Below are 23,199 nucleotides of genomic sequence, written 5' to 3' on the forward strand. Positions count from 1 at the left end.
CATATTTGGGAGTAACTGTTCTATTTTTAATAATCATTAAAATCCTTGAGTTGAAATGAGCCTGACATGTGGGACAACCCGGTCCATGTGGAGAAAATAGTAAACATGGCCTACATTTTATTTTAAATCGGTATATGAATAGGGCACATTAGTTCGATAGAATCTTTTAAATAGCGTACTTTTTCAGCTGTGCCATTTTTGGGAGCAATTTGATGAATTGAATCCCTACCATGTTATATTTTAATTGACATGCTTGAGTTGAAACGAATTGTTTGGAGTAAGATAAATGCTAGTCCCTTAGACTACCCACAATGGAGTATCATATGTAGTATCAAGCATTTCACGCATGCAAAAAGTTGATGTGTCACTAAAATTAATAATAAGAGAAATCATAGTACTCATATTTGGATTTAGATGGAAGAATGTCATGAAAAGTAAAATATCATGGGTAGATACCGCATTAAATCATGTAGATCTAGAAAAGTAAATGTCAAATTAATCTTGTACACCTATTTAGATTTGGATGGAGATATTACAAATCAATATATATTAAAGATTATGATACTGGTACAAGATACCATGCATTATAGAGATATACTAGCATCATGCTGATACTGCTATACAATACTGTACTCCGTTGTGTGGCAATAATTAGGATCTCGTTGCATGCGTGCATGGCATACTAGATGGTCTAGTCGGCAGCCGCTGGCTAGTTCCATCTGCTGCACGTCAACCTTAACCATCCCATAGAAGCCCCGACACCCAGAAAACTTTTGTTCGACTCGATCAACAGAGCAAGACGATGGAGCGATCAATCATACCCAGCCACCCCACATAGACTCAAGCCACGGCTAGGCTTGGGTTTCGTACCAACAAAGTCCCCAGCCATGGCGGATCCGGAACCCCATCATCGGCCATAAAAGGGACGCCAACCACTCTCTTTCTACGAACTCACTCCGGTCCCGGCCTACTCTACTCTACTCACTCCGGTCCCAACTGCCAAATCCCCTCCGCCTTCTCTCTCTCTCTCACCTCTGATATTCTGAGCAGATTGCGATTGAGGTCAGCTGAGCTCCCCCATTCCGCCGAGCTGCCGAGCAAGCGCACCAACTCCTTCTAGAGGTCGACGCGGTCGGCGCCATTCATTGCCATGCACTCACAACCCACAGATTACCGCCACCTCATTTAACCCCCCTCCACTTCCCCAAGCCAACAAGAGAGACAGGCGCGCGGGAACCGATGCGCCCATGCACATATCCACCACCGCCGGTGCGCGAGTGTCATGAAGGCGGCCGCTGCTCGATCTCTCCTTGTGCGCTCCCCCGACCTGCTAGAAGCTGACGCGCAGTGACAACGAGCACCGATGAAGAAAGGAGGAGCAATCGCGGTGCGGCTGCTGCTGCTAGTTCTGGTTTCTTGCGCGGCGGCGGCGGCAGCGGGCGATGATGGCGACGTGCTGCTAGAGGTGAAGAGCGCGTTCTTGGAGGACCCGCAGGGCGTTCTGGAAGGCTGGACCGCCGACAGCGCCGGCTCGTCGGGGTTCTGTTCCTGGGCCGGCGTGGCGTGCGACGCGGCGGGGCTCAGGGTGGCCGGCCTCAACCTGTCCGGCGCGGGGCTCGCCGGGCCGGTGCCCGCGGCGCTCGCGCGGCTCGACGCGCTCGAGGTGATCGACCTGTCGTCCAACCACCTCACGGGGCCCATCCCGCCGGCGCTCGGGCGCCTCCGTTCGCTCCAGCTCCTCATGCTCTACTCCAACCAGCTCGCCGGCGCCATCCCGCCGTCGCTCGGCAGGCTCGCCGCGCTCCAGGTGCTGCGCGTCGGCAACAACTCCGCCCTCTCGGGCCCCATCCCCGCATCGCTGGGCCACCTCCGGAACCTCACCTTGCTCGGCCTCGCCTCGTGCAACCTCACCGGCGCCATCCCGAGGGGGCTAGGGAGGCTCGCCGCGCTCACGGCGCTGAACCTGCAGGACAACTCCCTCTCCGGCCCTATACCGTCGGACATCAGCGCCATGGCCAGCCTCGAGGTGCTCGCGCTCGCCGGGAACCACCTCACCGGCCCCATACCGCCGGAGCTCGGGAGGCTCGCCTACCTCCAGAAGTTCAACCTGGGCAACAACTCCTTGGAGGGTGCCATACCGCCGCAGCTCGGCGCGCTCGGCGACCTCCTCTACCTCAACGTCATGAACAACCGCCTCTCCGGGCACGTCCCGCGCACACTCGCCGCGCTCTCGCGCGTGCACACCATCGACCTGTCTGGCAACGCGCTCACCGGCGCGCTCCCGGCCGAGCTCGGCAGGCTGCCGCAGCTCAACTTCCTCGTGCTCTCCGACAACAACTTCACCGGCAGCATCCCCGGCGACCTGTGCGGCCGCGACGAGGCAGAGTCGTCTTCCAGCCTCCAGCACCTACTGCTCTCCACCAACAACTTCACCGGGGAGATACCAAGCGGGCTGTCGCGGTGCCGTGCGCTCACGCAGCTCGACCTCGCCAACAACAGCCTCTCCGGCGCCATTCCTGCCTCTCTCGGTGAGCTCGGGAATCTGACGGGTCTGCTGCTCAACAACAACACCCTCTCCGGCGACCTGCCGCCCGAGCTCTTCAACCTCACAGAGCTCACCGACCTCGCATTGTACCACAATCAGCTCACCGGCGGCATCCCCGACGCCATCGGCAACCTCAAGAACCTCGAGGTGCTGTACATGTACGAGAACCAGTTCACCGGCGAGATACCGGGGACCATTGGTGACTGCTCGAGCTTGCAGATGATCGACTTCTTCGGGAACCAGCTCAACGGGACCATACCGGCCTCCATCGGGAACCTATCCGAGCTTGTCTTTCTTCACCTCCGGCAGAACGAGCTGTCGGGCCCCATGCCGCCGGAGCTCGGCGATTGCCACCAGCTCCAGGTTCTCGACTTGGCCGACAACGCTCTGTCCGGTGAAATCCCGGCCACGTACGGGAAGCTCCAGTCGCTCCAGCAGTTCATGCTGTACAACAACTCGCTGTCCGGCGCCGTCCCTGACGGCATGTTCGAGTGCAGGAACATCACCAGAGTCAACATCGCGCACAACCGGCTCGCCGGCAGCCTCCTGCCGCTCTGCGGCTCGGCGAGCCTGCTGTCGTTCGACGCCACCAACAACTCGTTCGAGGGAGGGATTCCGGCGCAGCTCGGGCGGTCGCCGTCGCTCCAGCGCGTGCGCGTGGGGAGCAACGCCCTCTCCGGGCCGATCCCGCCGTCGCTCGGCCGCGTCGCCTCGCTGACGCTGCTGGACGTATCGTACAACGCACTCACCGGCGGCATTCCAGACGCGCTCTCCCGGTGCACGCAGCTCAGCCACATCGTCCTCAACCACAACCGCCTGTCGGGGTCCGTGCCGGCCTGGCTGGGCGAGCTGCCGCAGCTCGGCGAGCTGACACTCTCTGGCAACGAGTTCAGCGGCACAATCCCGGTGCAGCTCACCAACTGCTCCAAGCTCCTGAAGCTCTCGCTCGACAGCAACCAGATCAATGGAACAGTGCCGCCTGAAATCGGCAGGCTGGTTTCCCTCAACGTTCTGAATCTCGCGCAGAACCAGCTCTCCGGTCCGATTCCAGCCACCGTCGCAAGACTGAGCAACCTGTATGAACTGAATCTGTCACAGAACTACCTGTCAGGCCCGATCCCGCCTGACATCGGCAAGATGCAGGAGTTGCAGAGCCTGCTGGATTTGAGCAGCAACAACTTGGTCGGCATAATCCCTGCATCACTTGGGTCTCTGTCCAAGCTGGAAGACCTGAACCTTTCTCACAATGCTCTGGTGGGAGTGGTGCCGTCGCAGCTGGCCGGGATGAGCAGTTTGGTGGAGCTGGACCTGTCTAGCAATCATCTGGAAGGGAGGCTAGGGGACGAGTTCTCCCGGTGGCCGCAGGGTGCGTTCTCCGGCAATGCCGCGCTTTGCGGCAGCCATTTGAGAGGTTGCGGCGGCGGTGGTGGGGGTGGTCGGTCCACGCTGCACTCTGCGTCGATCGCGCTGGTGTCCGTGGCAGTGACGCTGACCATTGTGCTCCTGGTGATCGTGCTGGTGCTGATGGCGGTGCGGCGGCGCGGACAGGGCTCCGGGGAGGTGAACTGCACGGTGTTCTCGTCGAGCCTTGGCAACACCAACAGGCAGCTCATGATCAAGGGATCGGCGCGTCGGGAGTTCCGGTGGGAGGCGATCATGGAAGCGACAGCGAACCTGAGCGACCAGTTCGCCATCGGCTCCGGTGGGTCGGGAACAGTGTACAGAGCGGAGCTGCCCACCGGCGAGACGGTGGCCGTGAAGAGGATCGTGCACATGGACAGCGACGTGCTGCTGCACGACAAGAGCTTTGCGAGGGAGATCAAGATCCTGGGCCGCGTCCGGCACAGGCATCTGGTCAAGCTCCTCGGGTTCCTCTGCCACGGCGCCGGCGGTGACCGTGGCGGCAGCATGCTCATCTACGAGTACATGGAGAACGGCAGCCTGTACGACTGGCTGCACGGCGGCAGTGGCGACGGCAAGAAGCGGGTGCTGAGCTGGGACGCGCGTCTCAAGGTTGCGGCGGGGCTGGTGCAGGGCGTGGAGTACCTCCATCACGACTGCGTGCCGCGGGTGGTGCACCGTGATATCAAGTCCAGCAACGTGCTCCTCGACAGCGACATGGAGGCGCACCTCGGCGACTTCGGCCTCGCCAAGGCCATCGCCGAGAACCGCCAAGGCGGCGGCAAGGACTGCACCGAGTCGGCCTCTTTCTTCGCCGGATCATATGGGTACATGGCTCCAGGTAAATTCCAGCACCTGAAACACAACAGAAACCAAAAACTTCTTCAGTCAGACATTGGAAAAAAAAAGAGTCACTGATCATCTCGTTTGCATGTCACGCTGTTCGTGCAGAGTGTGCTTACAGCTTGAAGGCGACGGAGAAAACTGACGTGTACAGCACTGGCATCGTGCTCATGGAGCTCGTCACCGGGCTCCTGCCGACCGACAAGACCTTCGGCGGAGACATGGACATGGTGCGGTGGGTGCAGTCCCGGGCCGATGCTCCGTCGCCGGCCAGGGATCAGGTGTTCGACCCTGCGCTGAAGCCGCTGGCGCCTCGCGAGGAGTCGTCGATGGTGGAGCTCCTTGACGTTGCTCTCCGGTGCACCAGGCCGGCGCCAGGGGAGAGGCCGACGGCACGGCAGATCTCCGATCTGCTGCTCCACATATCGCTCGATTACTATCGAGCTGGCGAGCAGAAGCGCTAGGCTCGCAAGGTGTCCTAGGTGCTTTACCATCTGTTTCTTGTTTCAGCTACTTTGGGTTACCATGTTTTACTTGGACGGAAGAGATAGCAAAAGTTGTGAAGTTTTAGGGTGATCAAGTAAAGAATCGGCTTCAATTAGATTGTTCAGCTGTCAATTTGGCTGCATTTAAATATTGATTGTACAAGCATCTGGAAATTTCTAAATAAAAATTTGGAAAAGGAAATGTCTGTGATGGTTGAAATACGGCAGTAACATTCTGTACAGATAAGCTCTAAAATCACTACTAGGCTGCAAAATGGAAGAGACGGTTCTGAACTGTCCATAGTTTGAAAGAATTATTAGGTTCCTAGTTGATAATAATTCTATGTCTTGGCGATTATACAAGCTTACAAGCATCATTTGCTTTCCCCAATATCATTCAGGAAAAGAAATGTGTACTCATGTATATGAGAGGGGTGCATGAACGACCAAATCTCGTTATGTTTCTCATGGTCATCGTTTGGACTGAACAATTATGAATCAGAGAAGGTAACCAATCAGATTCAAGTACCATAAAAAATGGTCTCATACAAGTGAAGGATCACATACTGTGTGAAACATCAGTTTATTACAGTACCACAGACCAACCACTGAACCCGTTTTCTTACAGAAACGCCAGATGGATGATCCAGACCATGTTCTCCGACCAAAGCAAACTGCAAAATGCCTGGTTACCGGTATGAATAGCTAATCGTCGTCTTCATCTGCAGAACAGTAGAACCCATTTCGATGAGCACAATAATATGAAAAACGGTATCGTATATGCAAGCTATTTCGATGAGCACATTTAACTCAGTTCTCAACAAGCATTTAATTCGATTCTGAAAGTTATTTAGCTTGTTGAAAGAATACTTGGGCATGCATGCAAACATAGTACGAAACGATGTTGAACAGTAAAATTATAAGGGATCAAAGATATGTCGAATCACTCAATTCTACAGGAAGGGTTTCTATACTGTAAAGCATGTTTAAGAAGAAAACCTATTTCTTATGGATCACCCAGGATCCTATTACAAGCAAGAAGCCATGCCATTTACAGACCCTTTTCTGTTTGCTTTATCACCATAATAGCATAACCATTCTATTTGGGTGCTGTATAGAAGCATCTAATTGGACCGATTTAACTTGTTGAGATTAACATAAACTTGTGTTTCAGTATTTGGCCCACTGTTGTAAGCAGATGGTAGTTATACCCAACCTTGAATTAGGTGTATCCAACTATGCCAGGGTTTGTATCCAATTAGGAGTCCTTGTTTTGGGAGCCCAGTTATTCGTAACTGAGTTTGTATGTGGCCAGCTGTCACAAGCTGGCATTACGTAATACTAGTGACCGACCTATATGGTCTATGTAAGTCTGGCCGGGCACAAAAAACCGTAGCCGAAGCCCGAACCCGAACTGACCGAGACCGAACCCGAACTAAGCAAAACTTCGGTCTTCGGTTAGTAGCTCGGTCTTGTCCACACAGTGACCGAAATAATCTCGGGCTGTTCGGTCGTCATTGCCAGGAGACCGAACTGCCCGAACCCCGAAGAGACCGGCCATTGTTTCTGAGCGCATGGATTATCCCAGCGTTTCTCTATTCCCCTCCTTAGATCTCACTTCTGTTCTTGTTGATCTAGCAAACAGCGGAGGAGGGGACATGCCTTAGCGCCGCCACACCCCAGTTCAACCCATCACATCCACATCTATCAGCCCGCCTCTCCATCCCCGCCACACCGCCTCGCCGCCAGCAAACCGTCGACCTGGCCGCCGGCAGCGAGCTGCACCACCTGACCGCGACCCCGCCGGATCTCCGACCTTGGGCGCTGCTGCCGGACCTCCGCGACAGGCCACACCACCATGCAGATGCTGCTCCGCCCGTGGCTGCACTGCTCCTGTGTTTGCGATGTAAGAAATTGATCCATCCCCTACCTCCTGTAATGTGCTACTACTCTGCTCCTGCTAAATCGCTGTTAAAAATGGGAGATCGATGATGCTGCTAGTTACTTTCTTAATTCACCTATATTCTTGTGGGATCGCTTTTTGTTGAAGCCAATCTAGTTTTGCTGATGTCTATGTTACCTTGCTTGATAAAACTACAAGTCAGAATTTTACTGCATATTTCGATCTGCTTTTGGCCTTGCTCTAGAATTAGTTCTTCACGTTGACTCTGATCACCTATTTTATTTGTCCTAGAATCTTACTTATCTTCCTTTTTGTTTTATTTCCTTGTGTGGTTCACGTTGGGCTGCTTTCTTACCGAGTCTAATAAGAATCAGAGTTCTTTTGAGTTTCAGAATTGGATGCGATGGCCTCTAGTCTGCAACCGATCCATCATGATCATCCACGTTCTTTGTTCCTGCCTATGTTATATACACAGAATTAACCATGTAATTTATTTACTTTTGCTGCTGCCACAATTAACCATGTTGCATATGCATATGCTTCATGGACAAAGTTGCTTGAAGAGTTTGGTGAAAAAGCCCGAGAGGGAAGCGCAAGGCCGATGGTTCTGCTGCCGATGCATCCGCGGCGTTGGGCAAGTCAAGCAAGGTTGCTTGATGAATGGTTGCACACTTCCCAGCAACTTCTATTATCTATGTGCACTTGTCAACTGTTACTTGTCAAGTTTGTTTGAGAATGTGAGATTGAAACTTGATACGGAGTATTTGCTATTTGTAAGAGTTGTGAGTGCTAACGTATGATGTTGTGCCTGCTATTTTGTGCTGGCAAGTGCTAACATATGATATTGTGGTTCCATTTGTGTTGCAAATTGTGAAGCTAAATGCCTGAAATGATCATCCTGGCGTGATGCCATTTTCTATATATTTGAGCTGCCATTTTATTTGTTTGGTCTATATGGTCATGACCGAAGACCGGACCGAAAAGACTGAAGACCGAATACAGAAAGACCGAAAAGACCGAAGGTAATATGGGTAGCATTCTTGGATAACCGAAATTTTCAATGACCGAAAAGACCGAACCGAGCAAACCGAACAAACCGAATGCCCGGGCAGATATGTAAGGGATGAATCCCTATTGCAAGGGGCAAGCAAGAAATGAAAGCTTTACCTTCTACTCCCTCCTTCTCAATGCATAAGGCGTAAAAAATCTTGCACGGTTATTAAGGAGCGATCTGAGGGAAGGAAAACTTCCTATCTTGCCCCTGCATGCAAGCATAACCTCTCCTTAATTCGTGCTCTCTCTCCCGTACGCATGCATGCCCATCAATGGAGGAGCTAATCTGCAACGAAATTTATTGGCCAGCGTCACTCCCAAATTAATGGCAACGCCACCCGATGAAACCTTCATGCACGCCAGGGGAGCGTCGAGCATCATCGGGAGCCCACAGCAGCATGCACGCCGCCGCACTCGTCCAATACGCTCGCCCAGTACGTGGCGCAGTAAATGATGTACATGGAATTCGAAGCAACAGCAGTGCTAGATGGTTCTCCATCGAGGGGTATTCTGGGGAGAATTGCTATCGAGCCAGACCCAAGCCTTAGGCCTTGTTTACTTGTCCGGTATTTTTGGGGTTCACAGGGTATTTTCCCGGCCCACCCTCTAATCCCTGAAAATCCCGCAGAGGCCGTTTACTTCTAGCGTTTATTCCCGCTTTCTCCCGGCCCATCCCGAAAAATCCCCCCGCAGATAGAACAGATCTCGTGTATTTTGACTCACGACCCTCCCCTCGCGTATTCTCGGGGCTGACGGCGCGGACGAAGGCGAGACGGTCTGGAGTGCGGATGCTGTCCTCGCCTTGGGACGCCACCGATGACGCTCGCCGCCGTCATCGAGCTCAACAAGAAAAAGGCTCTCGCTGCCAACTACCGCGTCGAGATATGGCAGATCCCCTTCGTCCGGCGCACCAAGTGAATACCCATCTCATCCGTGCTGATTGATGCATCGCCCTTTCTTGCTTTTCTTCTTGGAAATAATTTTCATTTCATCTGTTGCTCGCTTCTACAGATTTTGGTCCTAGTAGCATGATAGTCTTACGGAATCAAATCTTGCCCAAATCGACTAGAGTCAGGTAGCTCTCAGCTCTGTGTTTGGTTGGAATAGGAGCTTTGTGTTTGCCCAAATCGATCTGGATGCGTACAGTGTACTTCTTCCTTTTGGTAGTTTGGCTGGACTGCGTCAGGTAGCTCTGTATTTACGGGATTACATCAACCACATTATGATTATGATGAGGATGATATTCAATGGTGATGCCCCTATAGATGCTACTCTGTATTAGTGTATTTTCTGTACCTCAAATTAAGAAGCAAGCTGTGTCTGATGTTTCTCTACTGAGATGGGCGAGCACAAAGTTAAGTTTCCGTATTTATTTGTGAAGATGTTGCCTCTCAGTAGATGCCACGTTCGACCGTTGCCTCTCAGTGGACACCATGTTCGACCGTTACATAAATTTCGCATGTCATCAAGCTGAAGTTTATGTATTTATTTGTCTTGTCATGTAAAATCAAACCTTATATTTGCGTCTGATATGGTTATTGTAAAGACATTCATATATCTAGTGGAAAGATTGGATTTTTAATCGGGTCGCTATGTCTATGTACAGGTTGTAAAGTTACAGCTTTTATCATCTAGCTTCATACACAATCCACTACCATCCCAAAAATCGAAGTAACTAGAGGGGTTGGAAAAATCTGGGGAAATTTAGGGAAAAGTGGGGGTTGGGTGAAAGTGAGGGTTTCACCAAATCCCCTCCCATCCCCAACCCCTAGAGGTTTGAAAATACTCTAGGAGTAAACAAGGCCTTAAGCTTTGAGGAAAAATCATAAAAATTTATACGCCCTAAGCTATGAACCGGAGGGAGTACTTGCTACCTCTACCCATCTAGCTTCCCTATTTATTCCTGCTACATTTCTTCCAAGCAACTACCTACCTTACGAGAAGTTGAAATATTGCTACAATAGCCCCTAACCTTTAAAAATATGCTTTTGTTTCCATTTGACCTCCATTTTTCAATCAGAATTTTTCGTGCTACTATCACCTACTTGGGTGTTTGTCTGCAAACAAATAATAATGGCAAAAATTAGTTTTTTTCTACAATATCCATTTCTTGCTACAAATGTCAAGCATTTGCTATGTATTGTGACCCTAATTTCAGAGAGACGTAGATAGCAAAGAAGCGACATTGAACAGTCGATAAACTGTTGTCCATAGTATAGTTCATACAGATTTCTTTTGTGTCTGGAATAAATATAAAGGCTAAACATAACACTAAAAAGTCAAACTCAACAAATACTGACCAAGAAAACCTTCACAGTTTCACAAGTAGACAAATTTAGATTCAGAGTCCATGAAAGAAGCTGGGCGAGGAGGCTATACTAGTTATCAGGTCAGAGAGAGGCCTGGCCCGTAAGCTGGCCCCCTTTAAAAGCCATTCCTTATTAATAAGGATTTGTTACGCGCGATATGCCGACGACTTACTACTGGGAATCGTGGGTGCCGTATTTCTTCTCATAGAAATACAAAAACGTATCACCCACTTCCTACAATCCGGCCTGAACCTTTGGGTAGGCTCCGCAGGATCAACAACCATAGCTGCACGGAGTACGGTAGAATTCCCCGGTACGGTCATTCGGGAAGTCCCCCCGAGGACGACTCCCATACAATTCTTGCGAGAGCTGGAGAAGCGTCTACGGGTAAAGCACCGTATCCATATAACTGCCTGCCACCTAAGGTTATACTAGATCCCCTCAAAGCAATCTAATTACTGAAAACTACATCCCCACACCTGCAAAGCACTAATGCCCAAGATCAAAGATAGCGGGGGAGGCATGACCACTTCAGGTGCTACATGCATAACTAAGATTGTGTGTTGAGTAATTAAGAATGAATTAAGCAACAGGATACGTATATCTTGGAACACAAACAATATAGAGATTTATTCTATCTATTTGCAAGAGGTTTCAGCCTTTACAAGGAGGCATGTAGGTACATCCCCATAAAAAATGTATTTAGGTTTTATGAGTAGATGCACTATGCTCCATCTGGATAATTTTCCAAAGATCCTCACTCTCTGGTTCACAGCTTCACACTAATTTCTAGTTAAACAGTGTAGCAGCTTGGGTAAGTTTTGATTTTGGCAGAAGAGGTCTACATTTCCTGGAAAAATGGAGAAACCTGGATTTTTCACGGAATGCTTTCAAGTTCACCCTACATGATTAAATCACATGAAAATTTCCCAGAGTTTTGGAATACTTCAAGCTCTTTAGTTTATATACCATCCCTTTATTCTAAATAAGGCGAAGGGAGTGAATTTTGCCAATGCACAGCGCAAACTATCAATTCTATTCAAAACATCAACAAAAAATTCAAAAGAAAAAGATCTCCATGGCCAGGCAAGTACTGACATATCAATTAATTTGGTTTCAGTAATGTGTTCAATGCTTGTTCGATCAACAGTGCATAGCTTACCAAGCTCATTGGTAAACAGATTCAACATTCACCATATTAGAGTTGGTATAAACGATGTTAATGTGACAAACAAATAATTTTCCAAGCAGCACTGTTGGGAGCAAGTGGCTCTAGAGATTTCCCTAGGAGCATAGCATATGGAAACATGATTCCGAAATGTAATGTTAGAGGTAGTAAGCACAAACCAAAGTAGCGCTGCTCGTTGGCTTGTTTTGCACGCTCAAGCATCTTGTCAAGGTCCTGCTTGAGCTTCTCATCCCACTTCACCAGTTGGTTAACAAACACTACACCCAGGCCCATTCCCAGTACATGTTCCCAGGGATCTGACAAAAGAAAGGGGCAAAACACATGAGAGGGAATCAAAACCGGCAACTAAAGTGGTACAAAGCTACATACTGAAATCAAGAACATGAGAGGCAACATTAATACCAAAAAGGCTAAGAGGCTAAAATTTCGACAGAGTGTGTTCACAAATAAGTCAAATGGCAAATTTGTGGCGTAATAACTCATAAACTGTACTGCAACCGGAAATAACATAAATTTCTACAGAAAACCCAAACATTCGGTCTCATCCAGGACAAGTCAATGACTTGGCCGGAATATAGAGCTCACTGAACCTAAATCTGGAACCACATCTTACAGTACGGGCGCATGTAGGGGAGAGATAGACGGCCAACCCGCCCAAGAAACTTCATGACGAGCACCAAGCTAATCCAGATCAGACGAAATGGAGAACCGGGACGGCAGATGTATGGCAGGATGCATTGTGAAGACAGATCAAGAAATCAAGAAAGGGAAAGGCGGACAGGGAGGGAGGAACGGGAGGGGGGGCTATACGGCGCATGTAGGGAAGCTTGCGGAGGGCGTTGGAGTACATCTGGGTGCCCAGCCCCAGCAGGGCACCGATGATGGTCGGCGTCGCCGGCATGTCTCTGTCGCCTGTGGCTGCGCTGGCTACTCTCGGGACGGCGTGGTTCGGGAGGTGCCGGAGGAAGAGTGCCTCACCTACTTACTATTGGACTTTGGTGGCCAAGGCGAAGAAAGTGTGAGCCGAAAATGAAGCCCATGGGCCGGCAGAAAATTCGTGCACCTGACATCCTTGTTCAGCCTCATAAAAGAAGAAGGCCCCTAAAAAAACATAAAAAAAGAAGAAAAATCCCCTAATAAGAAAAAGAAGAAGAAAAGGATACGGCCATCTTCATATCGTCTCTATCAAATTGATATCGAGAATAATTTTAAACGTAATTATCTCTCTCAAAAATGTCGTAGATATCTCTATAAAAAGACGTAAATATCTCTGAAGAAATAAAATCATGAGAAGTCCATGTGCAAAGTTCAAATTTTGCTAGAATTTCATGTTATCCGTAAATATTTCAGATTATGCTTGGTTGTGTGATTAGTGTTGCAGAAGGCACAGGCGTACCAATTGAAGAGTAGAACGATGCATTGGTGTGAAGTATATTTTGGACTATGTTTGTGGTTGGATCAAAGAGAGAGACACAGGTTCCCAAAACTCAAAAGAAGAACCCACTAAAATGAAAAGTCCCCCGCATCGCTTCGCTTGGGGCGACGCAACCATAGCCGCCAAGCTCCTCCCCCGCCCCTCCTCCCTTTCTCTTTGCCACCAAAGGCACCGACCAAAAACTCTCTGGCGGCTGCCAAGGACGGGGGCAACGATGACCTCGCTGCTTCGCCCTTCCGCAAAGAGCATCGGCATCTGAAGCGGTGGCCTCGCGAGGTGAGGGATGCGTCGACCCTGGCGGTGGGGGCGTTCTTTGGTGTTACAGACCACCTCCTGGCGGCAAGGAGGTGTTGGATGGCGCTCGCGTCGTAGTGGCCGCCGCGTTGACCTCCGGGGCAGATCTGTAGGCGGCGGCCTTTGTTCGTGTGGTACCCATCCCACTAGCCATGGATCTTGGTGTTCCCTCGCCAGATCCATTGCATAGTCTGGATGGCATGGTCGGGTGCTCTGGGTGGGAGAGATCTTTGGCCGTCGGTGGTTGTCTTCCTCCTTGGAGGCGACGTCGAGGTACATCCCCATCCCCTCCTTCCACTACTCTCGGGTGAAAACACAAAATCATCAGGTTGGGCAGCGATGATCTTCAGGCGGTGTTCTCCTTGCATGCATCGTCTTGGAACTGCGGGAATGTCGTCCTACTATGTGTGGTTCATGGTCTGTGTGCTAACGGCGTTTACTGAGGCGATGTATGGCGGTGTTTGGTCGGTGTTGTTGCTTGTCTATGGGTTGGCGCCTTGCCTAGGTAAGAGGGGAAAGGGTTCCCCTTTCCTGCATCAGCTTGAGCTCTGGCCTTTCGCGGTGACATTGATGCCTCCTTCTTGCCGTGTATTTTTTGGTGATCTTCGTCCTAAAGTTTGAAGTCTTGTTGGGTGGTCGGTGCAATGGCTGGCGGCGAGGCTCATGGTTTTCACGTGAGGTGCTTGTGCTTGGTTCTGTTCCTTGGCAAGTCCGACGCTCATGGGGTAGCTGCCTTGTCTGCCAATGGTCTGACGCCTTCGATCTAGGGCGGGAAGGCTAGGGCCTTCTTCGAAGGTAGAGGTGGATGGCACGAGGGTCTCGACGAGCTAGGACTTGACAAAGGCAGGATCTTCCGGTAGTGAGCTTCACATCGTTTCCTCACCTTTGTTCCGATCATTCTGATAGATGAAGACATCGAAGTCCAAGTTGTGTTCTTTTGTAATTTTATGTTTGCTGGTTGATCATTGTTATGTAAGCCATTCTTTCAGCACCCTGTAACTTTTGTTTGTTGGTTTCTTTAATTCAAAGCTGAGCTTATTTCGAGCATGATGTCTACTTACTTTGTGGTTACTGAACCATTTAGCCTACTTATTTTATGATTTGCGTACAAAAGTAGTCACAAAAGTATGGATAAGTTGATTAAAGAAGGCTTACTATTTACTTTTACTAGGAGTAGTATTTAGTAGTTGATGCAGCGATGACCTCGCTGCTCCACCCTTTCGCAAAGAGCATTGAAATCTAAAGCGGTGGCCTCGCGAGGTGAGGGATGCATCGACCCTAGCAGTGGGGCGTTCTTTGGTGCTACAGACCGCCTCCTGGCGGGCGAGGAGGTGTTGGATGGTGCTCGCTTCGTAGTGGTCACCCACGTTGACCTCCGGGGCAGATCTGAAGGTTGTGGCCTTTGTTCATGTTGTACTCATCCCACTAGCCATGGATCTTGGCGTTCCCTTGCCAGATCCATTGCATAGTCTGGATGGCGGGGTCGGGTACTCTGGGTGGGAGAGATCTTTGGCCGGCAGTGGTCGTTTTCCTCCATGGAAGCAACATCGAGGTACATCCCCATCCCCTCCTTCCACAACTCTCGGGTGAAAACACAAAATCTTCAGGTTGGGCAGTGACGATCTTCAGGCGGTGTTCTTCTTGAATGCGTCGTCTTGGAACTGCGGGAAGGTTGTCTTGATGTGTGTGGTTCATGGTATGTGTGGTAACGGTGTTTACTGGGGCGATGTGTGGGGGTGTTCGGTCGGTGTTGTTGCTTTTATATGGGTTGGCGCCTTGCGTAGGTAGGAGGGGAAAGGGTTCCCCTTTCCTGCATCAGCTTGAGCTCTAGCCTTTCACGGTGACATTGATGCCTCCTACTTGCCGTGTATTTTTTTGGCGATCTTTGTCCTAAAGTTTGATGTCTTGTTGGGTGGTTAGTGTAATGGCTTGCGGCGAGGCTCATGGTTTTCACGTGAGGTGCTTGTTCTTGGTTCTATTCCTTGTCAAGTCCGACGCTCTTGGGGGAGCTGCCCTGTCTGTCGACGGTCCGACGCCCTTCAAACTAGGGCGGGAAGGTTAGGACCTTCTTCGGAGGCGGAGGTGGATGGCACGAGGGTCTCGACAATCTAGGACTTGACGAAGGCAGGATCTTCCGGTGGTGAGCTTCACATTGTTTTCTCACCTTTGCTCCGATTATTCTGATAGATGAAGACATCGAAGTCAAAGTTGTGCTCTTTTGTAATTTTATAAGCCGTTCTTTTAGCACCTTGTAATTGTCGTTTGTTGGGTTCGTTAATTCAAAGCCGAACTTATTTCGAGCATGATGTCTACTTACTTTGTGGTTATTGAACCATTTAGCCTACTTACTTTATGATTTGCGTACCAAAATAGTCACAAAAATATGGATAAGTTGATTAAAGAAGGCTTACCATTTACTTTTACTATGAGTAGTATTTAATGTCTGACCACGAACACCATAACAACTCCAGATTTTTTCCCACAAGGTACCCTCCACTTCTTTTTTGAGAAAATTATACCGATCTATTAGTAATCATAAATAAAAGTATAAATATCCCCAAAAATAAAAAAATACAAATAGGTATTTGGACCACCTAGCGATGAAAACAAACATCCGCGCGGCGGAAAGCACGCTTCGTCCTCACCCCTTCATCATTGGAGCCGGGCGAAGCTCGTCGTAGTAGAGCTTATTGTAGTAGAGAGATGAGAAGTAGGCATGCTAAAACCCCAAAGGACTAGAGCAACAACCATCACCAACGATGACAACCGTAGATCAAAATAAACCAATCTGAAGCCACACCAACGAACACGAAAATTGACTAAATCCTAGGAAATTTATTGAGCACATGGCTGCACACACCCTACTCTAGCGCTAGATGCACCACCAGAGAGAGGATAGGACGGGGAGGAAATTATTCTGACTTTTGGATTTTGCCACCGCCTCATCATCCCGAAAAGGGCACAGAAAAACAAGCTAAACAAAAAAAATGAACCCTCCCGTAGGCGAGAGGTCGTGGTCCGCCACACCTCCAAGACCCCAAGGCCACTTGAGGCTGAAGCTAGAATGACAATAAAACATTATACAACAAGAAACATGTATATCTGGAATCACACTATTGGCTTGAAAAAAATTGTATTAACTTCATAATTAAAAAAATTTATGTCCATGGTTCTCTTCTGATAGTCAACTTATGTGCAGAATTATGGAGTTTACCCCATAATATATGTTGAAGTTAAAATAATAATTTAGTTTTATATGACTTTAATGACCATAACTGTAGTTAACTATTATCCGTAGTACACCAATGTAACAATATTAAATATGTATGTCCGATCATCCGAATGAGGTAAATAGTTAATTTACACCCTTCAAATCCAACTACACCAAAATAAAGGATTTTGATGCTTCCCTTTACTTTTTCCTCTTGCTATGGGAGAAATGCCTAGTTTTTCTTTACCTTTTAGGAAAGTGAGCCTAGGCCAATTGGTTAGACGAAGGGATATACAAACCCAACACATTGGTTTAAATCCTCACTAAAGCAAATTTAGGTTTCTATTTATAGTTGAGGACTAGGTTTTCTTGTACTCATGATGTTTATCTTAAAGACCATGCTTGGTGCTTATCCAAGATTAAAAATCCCAGTACTCATGCCTAAAGGCCATATGAATTCATAGTTGTTGTACAGGCCGGAGAAGTGAAATTCTCCCCCAATTTTAGCTTTGTATCTTCACCTCTAGATACCAACACGCAGGACGCCCGCGTCGCTCCTAGGGGTGGCTTGGGTGAAACTGTAGATGCCGCCGCCTCCCCTACTGCCCGCCGTCGGTGAGCAAATCCATGCACTGCGAACGGCAGACAATGGGCTTTCGCCTCCTTGCCCCGAAGCTCAGAGGCCTTTCTCATGGCGGACGACCTCTGGATCAAGTGCGACATCTGGTCCTCGACCGAACCCGTGAGGTAGAGTGGGATATTCGAGGTGGCGGCCTATGAAAAGTGGTGTTAGGGAGAACGCGGTTGCGAAGCAGCGGTGGGGTTTCTCTCGCCTCCACGCCAAATCGGCAGGCCTGGTGAAATAACAAGGATGCCTCCTACGGGGGGGGGTGAATAGACGTTTGAAATTTTTTACGATGGGGGCTTGAATAAAGTGCGGAATAAATCTAATGTTCAACTTGTCAAGCATGAAACCTATAAGCTAGGGTTTACCTATTTGTACCAACAACCTATGCTAAGCAAGATAAGTAACAAGGTGATAGCAAGATAAAGAAATTCAAGCATGAAGGCTATCACAATGTAAAGTTCATAAGTAAAGGAGCTCGGGTTGAAGAGTTACCAAGGCATGCGAAGACGACGATGTATCCTGAAGTTCACACCCTTGCGGGTGCTACTCTCCGTTGGAGCAGTGTGAAGGCACAAGGCACTCCAAATGCCACAATGGCGCATCATATTCTCCTCAAGCCTTCCCAACAAAAGGGAAATCCTTGATCCACAATGGGACCCTTGAGGCTGGCCAATGAAATTGTACAAGATTGGGGCAAGATTCTGATGACCCACAAGTATAGGGGGTGTATCGTAGTACTTTCGATAAATAAGAGTGTCGAACCCAACGAGGAGCAGAAGGTGTTGACAAGCAGTTTCGATGAAGGATTCACTGTAAATGCTCACAGGCAAGTATTCAGGGGGTTTTGATATAGCAGATAAATAAAGTACAAGTAAGTAAAATGCGAGAGTAATAATTGCAGCGAGTGGCCCAATCCTTTTTAGCACAAAGGACAAGCCGGTTTGTTTACTTATGATGATCAAACGTTCTTGAGGACACACGGGAATTTAGTCTAGTGCTTTCGCTTCATATAGTTGATTAATCTTCATTGTTTTTATAAGTGTTGTGTGGGTGAACCTATGCTAATGCACCGCCCTTCCTAGGACTAATACATACTTGTGATTATACCCCTTGCAAGCATTCACAAATACAAGAAAGTAATTAAGATAAATCTAACCACAACCTTAAACTCTGAGATCCTGCTATCCCTCCTGCATCGATATACCAACGGGGGTTCAGGTTGCTGTCACTCCGGCAACCCCACAATTAGCAAACGAATACAAGATGTATTCCCCTAGACCCATAAAGGTGAAGTATCATGTAGTCGACGTTCACATGACACCACTAGAAGAATAACACCACAACTTAAATATCAAACCATTGAATATTACTCAACATAGTTCACTACTAACATTTAGACTTCACCCATGTCCTCAAGAACTAAACGAACTACTCACGAGACATCATATGGAACATGATCAGAGGTGATATGATGATGAATAACAATCTGAACATAAACCTTGGTTCAATGGTTTCACTCAATAGCATCAATAACAAGGAGTAATCAATACCGGGAGAGTTTCCCCTATGAAATAATCAAGATTCAACCCTAGATGTTACAGCGGTGACGAGGTGCAGCGGTGGAGATGACGGTGACGGTGGTGGAGATGATGGTGATGATGATCCCAATGAAGTCCAGCTCGATGACGGTGACGATGGCGTCGATTTCCCCCTCCGGGAGGGAATTTCCCCGGCGGATTTCAGCCTACCAGAGAGCTCTTTTCTCTCTGGTGTTTTCCGCCCCGCAGAGGCGGCTGTGTCTCCTCGCGATTATGCCCAGCACCTTAGGTTTTTGTGTAGATGAAGTACGCGAAAGAGAGGCGGCCGAGAGGGGCTGTGGGCCCCCTCCCCACAAGGCGGCGCGGCCAGGGTGGAGCCCGCGCTGGCCTATGGGGGGCCCATGGCGGCCCTCCTCGGACCCTCCTTTTGGCTGGCTCCTTCTTCTGGAGAAATAAGACCTTCTGTGTAATTTCCGTCAATTGTTGATCTTCAGAAATATTGCATTCTGACGGTGCTTTTTCCAGCAGAATCCTGACTCCGGTGAGTGATTCTCCAATAATCATGAAACATGCAAAATAGGTGAAATAACATAAGTATCATCTCTAAATATGAAATATATCAATGAATAACAGTAAATTATGATATAAAATAGTGATGCAAAATGGACGTATCAGATTCACACCTTAATTTGAGCGTCCCAAGTAAACTCCATAAAGGTCACAAGCTTGAGACATATAGTTCACAACAGTTGGAGGCTCCCAAGTAATTTCCACCAAGGCCACAATGCCACAAAAATGCCGCCACAAATTCCACAACGCCACAAAGGCCAACAAGTCGTCTAGGGTCCAAGGACCCAAGAGCAACAAGCTTCGGGTATAAGCACCCGAAGAAAGTTAACCCACGGGCTCTCACTTCCACGTATCACCATGGAGAAATCAAACCGATGCAGCAAATGCAATGGCAAGTCTTCACTCTAAAATTTTATTAAAGCTACAAAAGCTATTTGGGAAAATAAAAGAGGAAGAACAAAGGAGGAGAACACCAAATTTCTCCTAGATCTAGATCTAGAGGATTCTCTCACACATTGGGGATTTTGATTGGTAGGATAGTAGATCTAGATCTCCTCTCTCTTTTCCCTCAAATAGGTACAAGAATCATGAAGGTACAGCAATCTCAAATAAGGTCAACAATGGGGCAAGAACTATTTGTACAAGATCAGGTACCATTGGAAAGAAGGCCCCTTAAATAGGTATCCCGAAAATCCAACCATATGGTGCAAAAAACGTAGAACCGAACTTCCACACATTTGGGGCGGTACCACTGTCCCTGAAGAAAAGCACTCCAAGTTAAAAAAAACCAAAGAGAAGTGGGTGGAAGTAGGGTGATACTAACGGTGACTAGTAGTACCGACTAACTTCTGATCATACATGTTGGGCGGTAATACCGATAGATTCGGCTGGAACTTCCGACCTCCAAATTGTCTAAAAAATTGTTTACGAAAATTTGCAAGCGCTCTTGCATCCGGACTCCAAATTTGTTGATCTTGTGCTCGTTTTGAAGCTAGCACCGAGATCTACAAGATCACACAGAGAACCATCATAGTGCATCAACGGAAAATAAAACCATATAATGAAAGGTTTGACCTATCTATAAAAGATAAACTGGTAAAACCTCCAAACTCAAAAACGCTACAAGTTTTTCATACGAAATTTGTTTTCGATGAACTAGAACTTGTCATGAGAATGAACACATGTTCTAAAACATCACACGGACAAGAAACAAGAAAAATCGAGAAACATAATGCAAATCATGCAAGGGTTTGAGCTCTCTCCGAACAATACAATCAAGTTATTCATTCGAGAGCCCTTTTTATAGTACGACCAACTACCTATAACCCGGACACCCAACTAAGCCCACGAGACCAGTAAGAGAAAAATCTATCAAGAGAAAACCTTATTCTTGCGCATTTCACTCAAGCTTGATGATGAAGTGTCAACACCTGGATTTTTAAGTCCAGATGCCTATTATGCCATACATCGCAATCCCATGAATATTGTTTTTGCGAGACATAATAGATTGATATCACAGAACATCATTCATTACAAACCATAATTGTCTTACATCAAAGGATCACATGATCCATTCTTAATACAACAGTTGATCTAATGATCAATTACATAGCACATAGCGGAAGAAACGTAGTAGTGGTCCATATGTTCCATAGGCAACGCTTGATGTCAGGAGTAGTCCTAGTTATCATAGACGTTTCTGCTGTCCATCCTCCTGGTACTGGTTCTCCTCTTCATAGTCTGGCCATTTGAATAGCCAGGGACAAAGCCATGAGTACTTTAAAGTACTCGCAAACTAATACTAGTGTAAGCACTATCCACTATAGTAAGGGGGTTCTAAGCTCTAAGTTCTTTTGCATAAAGCCAGTTTTATTTCACAAGCACTTAGTAGTAAAAGACTCTTTATTTTCCTAACTAACTCAAGTGGGAACATTAGTGTCATTCCCACAACTCTGTTGTGATTCAAGTCAAAGTCACAATTCACCAGTCACATGTCATATTTTGAAAAGTTCTGATGACGGAACAGTATGGCCTTTCCAACTACCCATGACCGCGGGTGTGGCTATTCGAATAGTTTTACACTCTGTAGAGGTCGTACAGTTGTGCCACAACATTTGCAATAATCCGTCAGGGGTAAATGGCCCTGATTTATCACACTCAGTGTGCGGACTATCAACCATAACCTTTCACTTACATACCCTAGTATAGGCACCTCTCCCCATGAGCTTGGCCTCCCAGCCATGGCAAACCGCCATCCTGGGAACTGCACAAGGCTTGGGTAGGACATTCACCTCATTTCACGTCATTTCACTTTCAACGGAGGCAGCCTCGGCGTAACCCCTATGACGCATGTTTAGAGGGAACCATACTAAAGCACATAAATTTCCAGTTAATCCCTACCGATGATCAGGTATTGTGGGGGTACTCTAAAATTGGAATGGTATCGCATCCGAACCCAACCATCAGTTTTTGTCAAATTCACCATGTCATTCACAAGTCATATTCACCTTCAAAGCTTTCAATAGAATGACTCATCATCCTAAGGTTTTCAAAGTCATTTGATTCACATGTTCCCATCTAGAGTAGTCAATTTTAGTTTTAGCACTAGCAACTAGTCATGAGGGGTGCTAACTAACTTGTAGCTACCTAGGCTAAATTTGATGCTCTTGTGATCCTCCATATCTAGACCAAAGTTAACTATATATAAAATAAACTTTGATAACCAAAGTAAAAGATTGTAAGATAAAAACTTGGGATTGGAATCCTTAACCACAAAGTAACATTGCCATGGTGCCTTGCTCTAGTAGATCTTTGCACTAGGGTAGCTTGCAAGAGTATAGCTTGCCTTGGTTGGTGTACTGATCAAAGTGTTCTTCTTCTTCTTCGTAGAAGACTTCCTCTTCCTCGTAGCCTGATACGTCTCAAACGTATCTATAATTTCTTATGTTCCATGCTAGTTTTATGACAATACCTACATGTTTTATTCATACTTTATATCATTTTGATGCATTTTCCGGAACTAACCTATTAACAAGATGCCGAAGCGCCAGTTCCTGTTTTCTGTTGTTTTTTGTTTCAGAAATCCTACACAGGAAATATTCTCGGAATTGGACGAAACAAAAGCCCACGGTCTTATTTTCCATGGAGGCTTCCAGAACACCGAAGAGGAGACGAAGAGGAGCCACAAGGCGGCCACACCCTAGGGGGTGATACGTGTAAAGCACACGTCCATTGGGAACCCCAAGAGGAAGGTGTGATGCGTACAGCAGTAAGTTTTCCCTCAGTAAGAAACCAAGGTTATCGAACCAGTAGGAGTCAAGAAACACGTGAAGGTTGATGGTGGCGGAGTGTAGTGCGGCGCAACACCAGGGATTCCGGCGCCAACGTGGAACCTGCACAACACAATCAAAGTACTTTGCCCCAACGTAACAGTGAGGTTGTCAATCTCACCGGCTTGCTGTAACAAAGGATTAGATGTATAGTGTGGAAGATGATGTTTGCGAAGAACAGTAAAGAACAAGTATTGCAGTAGATTGAATTCGATGTAAAAGAATGGACCGGGGTCCACAGTTCACTAGTGGTGTCTCTCCAATAAGAAATAGCATGTTGGGTGAACAAATTACAGTTGGGCAATTGACAAATAAAGATGGCATGACAATGCACATACATATTATGATGATTAGTGTGAAATTCAATTGGGCATTACGACAAAGTACATAGACCGCTATCCAGCATGCATCTATGCCTAAAAAGTCCACCTTCGGGTTAGCATCCGCACCCCTTCCAGTATTAAGT

The 23,199-nt window shown here is 47.7% G+C and overlaps 2 protein-coding genes and 1 long non-coding RNA gene across 3 annotated transcripts; 2 read left to right on the forward strand and 1 right to left on the reverse strand.

Annotated features, from left to right (window-relative positions):
* The first annotated feature begins 943 nt into the window (after positions 1 to 943).
* On the forward strand, positions 944 to 5,437 carry LOC127333773 (uncharacterized). Its single transcript, XM_051360211.2, has 2 exons — positions 944 to 4,787; positions 4,898 to 5,437. The coding sequence occupies exons 1-2, from the start codon at positions 1,364 to 1,366 to the stop codon at positions 5,251 to 5,253; spliced, it is 3,780 nt and encodes a 1,259-aa protein (XP_051216171.1). The 5' UTR covers positions 944 to 1,363; the 3' UTR covers positions 5,254 to 5,437.
* Positions 5,438 to 5,713: 276 nt separating this feature from the next.
* LOC127333774 (uncharacterized) lies at positions 5,714 to 12,707 on the reverse strand. Its single transcript, XM_051360212.2, has 3 exons — positions 12,539 to 12,707; positions 11,887 to 12,024; positions 5,714 to 5,996 (listed from the first exon to the last, which is right to left on the reverse strand). Exons 1-3 carry the CDS (start codon positions 12,627 to 12,629, stop codon positions 5,980 to 5,982), a joined length of 246 nt encoding a protein of 81 aa, XP_051216172.1. The 5' UTR covers positions 12,630 to 12,707; the 3' UTR covers positions 5,714 to 5,979.
* LOC127333775 (uncharacterized) lies at positions 6,506 to 8,045 on the forward strand. Its single transcript, XR_007871504.2, has 2 exons — positions 6,506 to 7,180; positions 7,570 to 8,045. It is a non-coding gene; the product is annotated as an uncharacterized lncRNA (long non-coding RNA).
* Positions 12,708 to 23,199: the final 10,492 nt, after the last annotated feature.

The sequence above is a fragment of the Lolium perenne genome, chromosome 2 (genome assembly GCF_019359855.2).
Source record: "Lolium perenne isolate Kyuss_39 chromosome 2, Kyuss_2.0, whole genome shotgun sequence".
Classification (NCBI taxonomy): Eukaryota; Viridiplantae; Streptophyta; class Magnoliopsida; order Poales; family Poaceae; genus Lolium; species Lolium perenne.

What these genes read in the sequence shown, in the direction of transcription:
- LOC127333773 (XM_051360211.2), top strand. Translation starts at nt 1,364, where the DNA reads ATGAAGAAAGGAGGAGCAATCGCGGTGCGGCTGCTGCTGCTAGTTCTG. An exon ending in ATATGGGTACATGGCTCCAG is followed by an intron (nt 4,788 to 4,897) that starts GTAAATTCCAGC and finishes CTGTTCGTGCAG; the next exon opens with AGTGTGCTTACAGCTTGAAG.
- LOC127333774 (XM_051360212.2), bottom strand. Translation starts at nt 12,629, where the DNA reads ATGCCGGCGACGCCGACCATCATCGGTGCCCTGCTGGGGCTGGGCACC. An exon ending in CAAGCTTCCCTACATGCGCC is followed by an intron (nt 12,025 to 12,538) that starts GTATAGCCCCCC and finishes TTCTTTTGTCAG; the next exon opens with ATCCCTGGGAACATGTACTG.